At 41.7% G+C, this 11723-nt stretch overlaps 1 protein-coding gene across 1 annotated transcript; it reads right to left on the bottom strand.

The window, feature by feature from the left end:
- Window positions 1-4827: 4827 nt before the first annotated feature.
- Window positions 4828-5229, bottom strand: LOC144347249 (uncharacterized). The gene has a single exon (XM_078007375.1). It carries the CDS (start codon window positions 5227-5229, stop codon window positions 4828-4830), a length of 402 nt encoding a protein of 133 aa, XP_077863501.1.
- Window positions 5230-11723: the final 6494 nt, after the last annotated feature.

Below are 11723 nucleotides of genomic sequence, written 5' to 3'. Positions count from 1 at the left end.
TCTGGCAAAGAACCGCATCTGCTTCGGGGGCCACTTCCTTGAACAGCTGTATCTGGAAATGAGAGATAGAGTCAGCAATAACATGCCTGCAATATTTTCTGCATGAATGAATTAGCAAGAAAATCAAGCGACACACTAAAAATCATGATGATTGGGGACTTGGATTGACCTTTGTTGATAATCTGAATGGTTGCCATGTTGTCACAGTTGAAGACAAGATGGTAAGAATGCCAAATATTTCCACATAACAGGGATATTCGACGCTACAACAATTAGATACAGCTCTTGGAATGCGATAGACAATGTTGGGTCCTTGTCAAGAGTGAGACCATCTGCTTATTTCTCGTGAAACCACAGGCCATAACCTCCCTGACCAATACCCCTGCTATTGGTGAATATCTGCATTACTCTTTGATGATTACCAAGAATCATTGACACCGTTTCAACCAGCATGGAAGTGGTGCCACATGTGTAGATCTTGTTTACTCTCTGTATTGATTGTAATATGATGGTTGAGTTTCTTAACACTTTTTGACAGCTTGATCAAACGCTAGATACAAGTGTCCAGAAACGACAACCCTGCATGCAAAATTAAGGAGACCCAGCAGACTCAGCGGCTCACGTTTTGTGCGGGATAGAAATGAAGCCAGAAGTGCATGGATTCTGCACAATTTGTCCTGAGGTATCCATGCTTCCATCTTGATGTTATCAATGCCTATTCCAAGACACTCCAGGCAGGTAGTTGGATCAACTGTTTTATGTGGTGCAATATGTACTCCTAAACATCAGAATATCATTGTCATGGTGGCCATGATTCGATCTGCATCAAACGAGGGTGCATCAAAGGTCAAAAAGTCATCTAGTAAGTGGGAAATGGTGTGAGTACCATAATTGTTATATGCGGCCCAGCAGCCTCTGACAACTTGTCGGCAATTTTGGGACTTATTACGTGGTGAAGACAGGTCAACAGTCAAGTGTTTTAGTGAAGCACTTTTACTCTACAACACCAATTGTACTACAGTGATAATTATAATATTGAAAGGTGGTATAGTGAAAGATTCAATTAAGTAACCGTCGTTTACTTCTGCTGCAATTAGTTCTGATACAATAATTGTTTGATTGGTTACTTGATGAGAGTAAAATACAATGAATCAATGGAGATGTGGGAAGGTCACTGGCCTTTGTATCAAAACCCTCGCAAAGATGGATGACAAGACATTTATTTGTTGAGTATGTCAATGTTAATTAATGTTGATGGTTTATTTGTCAGTAAAGCTTGATTAGCACAGTCCTTAGGCAAACATTTTTCTTGAATTGAGTGATGATCAGAGATAAGTTGCGACAGCTATTATTTGAATTGTTATAATTGAAATAATGGTACTGCTGTTATTGCAAATTTCTTTGCCTTGAATTGTTACTGTTTCCGTCCGTTGTTATCTACTAGCACTGCTGGAATTATTGTTCTTAATGTTGCACAAATTAGCTCAGATGGAATTCCCTGTGAACGCAGCAGATCTGTAACCACTACAGCAATGAAACAAAGAAATTTGGCAACAAAGCTAAGCGGTGTGTGCAACTTGACACTTACCTTGCCACTGATTGGAGGAGAATGGAAGCATTTAATTGGTCGACATAAACAACTAGTGATTAGCTAGAGTGGATCCTTCAGTGATCCAAATTTTGCATCAAGCTCATTTACAAAATGGGTCTGTGACACCACAGACCCCCACTTGTAGGGGCCCACGCATGTCATGTGCTATACACATGCGAAGTTTCAGCTAATTTTGTCTCAAAAACAGGATTCAATTAAGGATTCAATGATGGTGCATTGTGGGTATTTAACTTTAGAATTATAGCTAAAGTTATGTCGAGCAAGTGGTTGTTTACATGACCTTCAAAAATCTGCTTCTAGTATTCCGATTGGCCCAAAAATTTGACCACCATCTTGGATTCAGACTAAACCTGAAGTGGTGACCCTTTCTGATGGTATAGAGGGGTTGAATTCTTATGACATAAAGTCTTTAGCAACCACGTGTCCTTGGAATAGTTGTAACTTGGAATAGTGATGGCACCTTTGTTCTATTGTTGCATCTTTTTACTGAACTCTTTCAGCAGAAAACAGAATTCTGGTCACGTAATGTTGCTGCCATGTTGGATTGTCTGCACAAATATGTGCACAAAAGTGTATAATTTGTTTCTCATGAGTGCTTTGATCGAACATTGCAAAACAGCAGCTACAAAACATATCAGCAGACGTGATGAATGAACAGCAAAGACGCAACCTAGAAACATTGCTGCCATATAGTTTGTCCACAACTAAATGTTTAACTTTGATTTTTACCCTCATCTTCACCTTTACTTTACAAGCATACATTCTAAATTATCAAATTGAATGTAATCAATTTGAATGGCCAATTTAATATAGTGAATGTAATTAAACGATGATACGACGTGATAAATAAAGGTATAATAAACACATCATCTGCTTTTTCCCCCCGTTTTTTCCCACTAAGCCATTTGCAAAAACCTCGGAATGAAATGGTCTGAATTTTTCAATATTGATAATCCTTGTTGTGAACTGGTGTACCAAACTTTCAGAACGCAAAAGTATCGCTCATTTGCCCGCCCTTAGGAATATGTCCAACCAAGATATTATTCTAGGGAACAAGGATATTTCGAATATAAAAAATCACATTATTCTTCTAGCTAAACACCATATGTACTTTTCTAAAATGAGAAGCGAAAAACCTTCTTTCCATGGATGTCTATATCTCATCAGGCAAGTTTATAATATTGAAAAAGAGATAGTGATAGGGGGAGGCAAATTAGTGAAATTGGAATCATATGCTATTGCGTTGACATACCTCTTTTCTTTTTACTTTATATTTGTATTCTTATAGTTATCACGTTACCATGGTTTTGTGTAGAAATTGTACTCTTTTGACGGGTTAATTTTATATAAATGTTGTTAACGTAAATAAAATAAAAAAACAGTATTGGAATTTTGACTCGATAATTTGACAAGCTGCTAAATTATCAGGATTTTGTCTGACAATTTTGCGTGTGGGATGTTTTTTTCTAGACTAACGGCTTATCAACACTTAAATAGAACACGGTCACTGTTTTAAGGTTAATTGCGGATGTCTAAACAAGTGTTGTCCCAAAGACACACAGTATAATTCATACATGACTACCCGAATGAATGAGCGCATGGACGGTATTTTGCAGCATATTTAGTAGTTATCTAATCAGGTTATTAGTTAAGATACAAGTACTGTAAGCTACAGCTGGGCTTTTAACTTATCTACAAAGCTGTAATCATGGAGGACAAAATATTTAATATATAGTTATGTTGGTCTTAAATGACTGATTCGTCAAGCTAAAATGCAGGGCTTCGCGTTAGGGGGACTATATTGCAAGCCAACGCTGTGATAAACTAAGTTTTACACAAACAAACATCACAAGTATTGCCGAGTCCCAGTTAGTTTTACCGTGAACTGATAAAATGTTGCTGTAACTGGTGAAGCTTCTCATCAGTGAATGTTTCTGTGACAACGAAAATAAAAGTGTTTGCACCAGGCGATATATCATTGACATTATTGCCTCACCTGATTTTGTGATAATTTTCATATCATATTGGCTTTATGGTAATTGTAATGCACAATTCTGCGTTACCTGGTGAACAGAAATACCATCTGTCTATAGGCAAGATTTCCCTAAAATTAGCATTTTTAATCATTTCACTATTGCACCCAGGGGTTCAACAGTGATCGACCATTAAAACATTCAACTCCGTGCAGGATATGGAATCAAGTGTTCTGACAAGGACACCGATGCCACAACCACCACGCTACCAATAATCACTTTATGCATAAACAAAACAAGTGTTCTTTCTTTTTATTTACAGTGACATAACAATGTTTACTTTATTCAGGATGGCTTACACCATTTGATATCCTACCAGTTTTCATGACGTCCTTACAATCTGGCCCACTCAAGTTAGTGTTTGCTGCGCCCAGCAGCACCAGAAAATAAGTATTGCATAAAACCGTGAGTTTCAAATACAAGTACTATGACTGTAACAAGGCTTATGGATTGTATTATGAGAAACAATTACATGTTGTAAACAAGAGAGTATGTATTTAATTATTAGCGTAGCATGTTCTTCGTACGCCAATGCGACGAGAACCATCTAGTCATCATGGGGTTGGTGAGGCCAATGTGGGCCCGGAGGAGTCTCTGGCAGTACGAACAGGGAATGGTGGCATCTGTTGCAGAGTTGATGGCTCTGTTCTTCCTTGCTTGATTGCAATCTTCAGCAACTGAACAACGATCCTGTTGGCCTTGCATGCTTTGGCACCCTTGTGTACAGCTGATCGCCATGCTCATCTGTCTTGGGCTGCCTGCTCCCACATGCCCTGGCCAATGTTGAAAGCATTCAGTGAGACTTTCAGCGTGTCCTTGAAACGCTTCTTCTGGCCACTTTTGGAGCATTTATCTTGCTGTAACTCGCCAAACAGAAGTTTCTTGGGGAGACGCTCGTCTGACATGCAAGCTACATGACCTGTCCAGCGAAGCTGAGACTGCATCAGGATGGTGTGGGTGCTAGGCAGATCAGCATGTGCTAGGCAGACCAGCACTTCAGTCGCTCCCCGTTGATGGTAATGTTCGGTTCAACATATGGCTTGCCTGGAGCTGGCTGATGCATCACCTCCGGCTTTTTTGTGCTGATGGTGAGGTCAAAGTTGTTGAAGGCGTCAGAGAACAAGTCAACGCTGTGTTGCATTGAAGGCGCAGTCATCAGCAAACAGGAAGTCATTGATGGTGTCAGTCGGTTTTTGCTTGAAGCCTCCTGAGGTTAAACACTGAACTGTCCGTCCGGTAGTTGACGCCGATGCCCAAGTCAACGTCTATGAATGCATCTGTCAGCATGGCTGAAAACATGAGGCTGAACAAGGTGGGAGCAAGGGCGCAGCCTTGTTTCACTCCATTGGAGACAGGGAATGGAGCAGTCATCTCCCTGTTGTCCTGGACTCTGGCCAGCATGCCGTCGTGTAGCTGTCGTATGAAGGTGATGAACTTTCTGGGGCACCCGTACTTCGCCATTATTCTCCAAAGACCCTCTCTACTAAGAATGTCGAAAGCCTTGGTCAGATCGGCATAAGTTGAGTAGAGGTCAGTGTTCTGTTTTTGACACTTCTCCTGTAGCTGTCTGGCAGCAAACACCATGTCAATAATCATGCTCTTTCCGGAAACCACACTGGCTCTCACGTAGGAGACCTTGCTCCAAGTGTGTGATGAGGCGGTTGAGAAGAACTCCAGCCAGGATCGTGCTAGCGATGATTGATTGTCTCAGACTTTGCAGTTTCCTATGCGCTTTTAGAGGTGGATGATGGAGGCATCCTTGAAGTCCTGTGGCACTCGTGCTGCCACCCTCCTTGTAGGTTTCAGCTGGGATGAAATCCGAACCAGGTGTGTTGCCACTGGAAAGTAGTCGGACTGCTTTCTGAATCTCATCCAATGTGGGCAGAGAGTCCATGGTCTCTTTAACAGGGACTAAGGGTAGCCTGTCGATGGCATCATCGTTGATGGTGGAAGGCCTATTCAGAACGCTGTTGAAGTGTTCTGCCCATCTCTCCAAAATCGTCTTCTTGTTGGTGATAAGGGTTGACCCGTCAGCACTGAGGACGGGAGACAGTGATACTGAGGTGGTAGGGCCGTAGACTTCATTCAAGCTGTCATAGAAGTGCTTCATGTCATTCCTGTCTGCAAAGCCCTGGTTCTCATCCACTTTGTTGCTCAACAAGGAATTTTGCATCTGGTGCAACTTCCCTTGAATATTGCTTTGTACATTCCTCAGCGTGTCTTTTTTTAGATACTGACTTTGGATTGTAGAGATGAGCTTTGTAGGCACAACGCTTTTCCTCTAGAAGCTGATCTCTGCGCAGTTCTCATAAAACTAGTTCTTGTGTCTCCTTGTAGCTGGCCTAAGGCACTCCATGGCTGTGTTGTACACCGTTTCACAGAACGTTGCCCATGCTGTCTCAACATTCTGGCCTTCCAGCACAGTGGAGTATAAGCATTGCTCCAAGGTGTCGGCAAAAGTCTGCTTGATGTCACTGACCTTCAGCTTGCTGATGTTCAGTCGTTTTGGTGCTTCACTCCCTGCCGCCGTCTTTTGGGCTGGATGTGAAGGTTGAGCTTGGAGACAACAAGGCGCAGTTTGTCCAGCACTCTGCACCACATATGGTCTTCATGACTTGTACATCTTGTCTTTCCCTCTTCCTTACGATGACGTAGTCAATGAGATGCCAGTGCTTTGAGCGGGGATGCATCCATGACATTCTGTTGATGATGGTGTTGGTGATCAGAAGGTCATGCTCAGCGCAGGTCTGGATGAGTAGTAGACCGTTGCTGTTGCAGTTGCGACTCCATGCTGCCCGATCACACCTTCCCAGGAGACGCTGTCACAACCAACTCTCACATTAAAATGATTGATGAGTTTGTCTGCATGTTAAACAGCAGTGATGAAAGTGTTCAGATCTTCATAAAACCTGTCTTTGGTCTCATCTGGGTTGGTCATGGTGGGGGCATAGGCGCTGACAATAGTGACGTACTTCTGTCTACGAGAAAGGGGGAGTCTCATCGTCATAAGGCGATCATTCACACCCTTTGGGAGTCGAGTCAACTTGTCAACCAACACCGTCTTGACTGCAAAGCCAACTCCCACCTCTCTTCTTTTTTCAGGTCCACGTCTACTCCAAAAGAAGGTATATGTTGTACCTGGCGAGTTCACTTGCAATGAGCGCTGTCCGTCTCTGGGGTTTCTCTGACTCATCTCTGTCAAGAAGTGTGCAAACGTTCCAAGCAGCAAGGTTCAGTAGTGTATACCTGGTTTTCCTTTTTGAAGTCACGGTAACTGGCCAGGGTAGGTAGAGCAGGCAATGTTTGGAACACTGCTGCTCAGTCACTCAGATGGCTGCCGAAATCCACTGCTGCTCCAGTTGAGTGAATAGCGACTCTATGGCCTGAGCCACCTGTGTGCAAGTTTGCAGCTATGACTGCCAGTGTACCCACACCTGTCGCTCGCCAGTCGCCACAGGACTTTGAGATGAAGGGATGGGATGAAGGATGATAATAATATGACTTGCACGATGACTTGGATTAAAGTGAGAAAGAGTTGCGCATCTCATCGACTTCACTTTCTTTCCCCAAAACCATCTTGGTCGGGCAGCAAGTCATGTTTGAGACGACTATAGATGGAGTTGGGTGCAGTGGATGACTATGGCCCTTACGTGTCTCACCACACTCTCTGCACTCCACAACCTGTTGCTGGGAATCACCTTTCTGCACGTTGAACCTGCTGGTTTCCTCCACGCAGTCTGCCGAGTCCAGTCTCCACATGCAGGGAGACAAACTCTAGAACTGAGGATCGAAGACCCAGCAACACACCAGCTATTCTTGCGGCATGCTCGCAAGCCAGCAGACTCGTTGGGGCGGGAACGTTGAACTGCCTGTACAAGCTCAAGGAGCTTGTCCACTGCCCATTAGCGTAGTATAAACTGATAACAGCCTGCAATCATGCGTAGGTTTCATAGCTCACAGTTAGGCGCATTTGACACTACACGAACATGTATTTAAAAGTGAATCCTGTTACGTGCCACAGATGTCAGCATTGGACTTCACTGGATAAGTATGCGGGTGATGATTGAGCAGGGGAGCCAATTAATGATTTACACAATTAACTGTGTAACGTCTTGGTATTTAACACTGAGACAACGTGGTTCTATGGACTGTTTTGCATGACCAAACTTTGTCATTACCCTGAAATCTGGCGAGCTGATCCACGTATTGACGTACTACCATGAACCCGGAGTTATCATCAAAGTTTGAGAAGTCTGAAGTCAAACTGAGAAGGAAGACAGGTGCTATGGTTGTAAATGTAGAATTTGATGCTTCAATTCGTGAACTCCTTTAGCTGTGGCTGGGGACTGCCCTATGTTCCGACATCTCTATGTTCCGACACCCCTATGTTCCGACACACAGTATACTTGTGTAAAACTTAATCTGACTAGCTCTCATGTGGCCACAAGTAATTATAATACACATGATACCCCGCATGACCTTTGACCTGTAACCAGGATGTCCTGTGGGCTAATGCTGGGAATCTGGGAAACTGTAGTGAACCAGCGTCCGGCCATGATGCTCAAATATCCATGAAGGCGGGATCTTGCATATTTTTATCGGATAATTATCAAAGAATTATCAAACCATGATGCCCATTGTGTCAAGTATAATACAATTATTTGACAATATCCATGTGTGTTGGAAGTGTTTCCAACCTTAAATCGCCCGATAGCCTAACTATCAAAGTTTTAGATCGATAATTATTAAAGAATGATTTTACCCCTTGTAAAAGTGAAAGTTGAATATTCATCAGTCGCGGAATTGCAAGGTTGCTGTTTACATCCGGTAGTACATTTCCACATTTGGTACATTTGGGTCGGGTCAGGTATGGGCAACGGAATTATTAACAGGAACGTGTCTTGGCATTAGAGTTAGGGTTGGGTCAGGTATGGGCAACGGAATTATTAACAGGAACGTGTCTTGACATTAGGGTTAGGGTTGGGTCAGGTATGGGCAACGGAATTATTAACAGGAACGTGTCTTGACATTAGGGTTAGGGTTGGGTCAGGTATGGGCAACGGAATTATTAACAGGAACGTGTCTTGGCATTAGGGTTAGGGTCGGGTCAGGTATGGGCAACGCAAATGGCAAACACCCAATTGGCAAAATGTACATTAACGGGTTATGGCATGCATATAGTTTACACAAGTAAAAACACAAAATTGGCATTTTTTTGACAATTGTAACTCAATATTGGAAATATACACGTGTGAATTAGTTGGATGCTTTTTATTTTCACAGCTACATGATACTTGCGGGAAAAAAACGAGACGCCACAAAGGGCAAACAGACCCCGTAACAACATCCTCGGTTTAACCCCCCCCCCCCCCCCAATTCAGTAAAAATGTCACTAACAGCGTCGGGAGAAGATTCCTCGTCCTGGTTTCCAAAATTTTCAGCTGTAACACCATCACATTGAGCTACAGCTGTACGAACAACGTAAAACAAATAATCTGCAACCAAAACAAACAACAACTTACAGCGGCCAACACCAATACACCCAGTACCGAGATTAACAGATTATGTAACTGCTGTAAGAAATCTGCATGTCCCTTAAAGGCCCAGGTATACTATAAATACGCTCCTAAACAATAGGGGTCATTTCCTTGCTTGTCACGCTGTAGTAAACAGCTCCAGCCAAGCTCCGGTAAAAACGTGTTTTCTCGAACTTACAGGTCGATTATGTCGTGCCAAAGTGGATGCATGTGACTATGAATATCACAGTAGTGACTGTGTGTAATATTTATGACAATAAATTGTGTACGAGCTGAGATTTTGGCGGATAAAAGTAAAGAACATGAACCGGGGAAAGGGATGCGCGACTAATCTTGAATAATTACTACTGTCAATCAAAGTCATGTGATGTTGGACCGCTGAAACAGGATGCATCATAGGCTACGCAAGTGATTAACACCATGCATTAGAATAGCCACACCTCCAATTCACACTTGCCCGGGGCAAGTGAATTGGGCCTTTAAGGTAGCGAGAAGGGAAATTTTCACTTTTTTCTTGATTTTTTAAAAAATGATAAAACGGTTACTTTAGACCTTGATACATCACCCCAGGTTTACAAAAGATCGAAATTGCGAAATAACGTTGCTCAAATTAGTGTTTTAAAACACTAGCAGAAAAGACTACAACTGCCGTTTCGTGGATATTTGCATAGTGTTTATCTTTGGAAGGAATTAAATAATAACATCTTATCTGTATACTCTGTTGTTGACGATTCTGATATAACGGGTGATAAGCTTCCAGTTGCAAACAATGCGTGTTTATCTAACGTCCATTGTCAGCATTATTGTCAGTCGAGACTTCGTCGGAGAAACATGGTCATACAGTACTCATTTCGCCCAACCTTCCGCTTTTACATCGACCGCTTATCGCTTAATTTCCGACCACGCGGTCTTGTCCGACCGGAAACCGACCGCATTTTAATCGCGGTTTTTTTTTTTCGCTCGCTCGCTCATTGAAAACATTGACCGCTCGCCCAAACACTGAAAACTGGCACATGGGTGGTCGAAATGGTGGTTTTGATAGTAAAGTGTGAACATACAACTAGTATTAACTATTATTACATTCTGAACGACACTTCAAATCTAATAGCTGTATTACACTTGTATCGTGAAAGCAACTGAACTGAGACTTCTTGTTACGTGTTTTGGGTGCTTGTTCTAGATGTAATATTTTTATTTTTATTTTAATGAGACAGTTACGTGGTAAAAAGCCTAGGTAACTCCTTTTGACAGAGCAGAGAAACGAGGAAATGTTAGTGATTAATTCCAAAAATAACGATATCGAATCCACATCGGTCCACGTCTGGTAAAATTTGACATTCATTTTTTAAAATTAAGTCACGATCATTGAATGAGCTCTGTCTATACCGTATACGTACCGCAAAAGTATTCCCACAAAAAATATTTTCGACTAAAAACGGCCACATGCCCTGAAAAAATCGAACAGAGCTTGACATGTATGAATAATTTATTGGGCTTAAATGAAAAACGTGTCAAATTTAGTTATAGCCATAACTATTTGGTGGCCAGTCGATGAACAATTCAAAGTCCTTCAGGGCTGAAAATCATCGACGCTACTCTGGTTTACTTTATTTCACAACTTGCAGAGAAAACTGATTCGCGTGAGCTCTAATGTATCTTAGCCTAGTATTTTCTTTTTGAACTAAGGTCAAATTCCATCAGTTAGTCAAAATAGATGTTTTTCAGCGAATAATTTTGAAGCCTGTCACAGCACAAACAACTATGTGAATCGACGCCGGTGATTGGATTGTACGACGACCCTTCAATTAGCGTCAAATATGCTTTGTTACAACATCATTGATTGGCTGAGAGTCACCTGATCGGAGCACGAAATGGGTCACAGAACCATATTTGTCCGTATTATCAACAGGACTTCGCAAAATAACCACACCCACATTTTCAATCATTTTTAACGCGGAAGTTGCCAACAAATGTAAAAAAAATCGTGAATTTCATGGATTCGAATAAAATAAAGCAAGCGATTGATAAGGATGATTATTAATATTTTCCCCGATGCTCTTCGAATTTTTATTTTTTTTATTTCAAGGTAAGAAATGGCTAGCTGAAGTTGCATCGTCTTCAATGCGGTTGTTTCACCGCGAACAACTCTAGCTCTGTTTTGGGCATGGTTTAGTTTTGCGATGTAAAAATAAAATATATATTAAAATAATAATATTTGATTAATTATTTGGGGTTTCAGCCCACAAATTACGGACATGATCTCCATGAATTACGGTCAATGTTTGTCTTCCCTCGGCTGATTGTCACGGTGTTGATCGACGCCCTTCCTAAACTCAGTATGGAGAAACCAACGGGGATCGACATTCCAAACAAACAATCGAAATTATCAACGAAAGACGAGATTTTTCTAGATATTTACAAACATACTGTCATGACAAACATATGTAAAATTAACAAATACACAAAGAGGTGTAATATTAGGTTTTATTTTAGGCTTAGAAATATTTTCTTTCACTCAGCCCATGCATGTAACTGCCATTT

This window comes from Saccoglossus kowalevskii, chromosome 10 (genome assembly GCF_978046115.1).
Source record: "Saccoglossus kowalevskii chromosome 10, keSacKowa6.1, whole genome shotgun sequence".
NCBI lineage: Eukaryota > Metazoa > Hemichordata > Enteropneusta > Harrimaniidae > Saccoglossus > Saccoglossus kowalevskii.
This window is presented reverse-complemented; position numbering and strand designations above follow the sequence as displayed.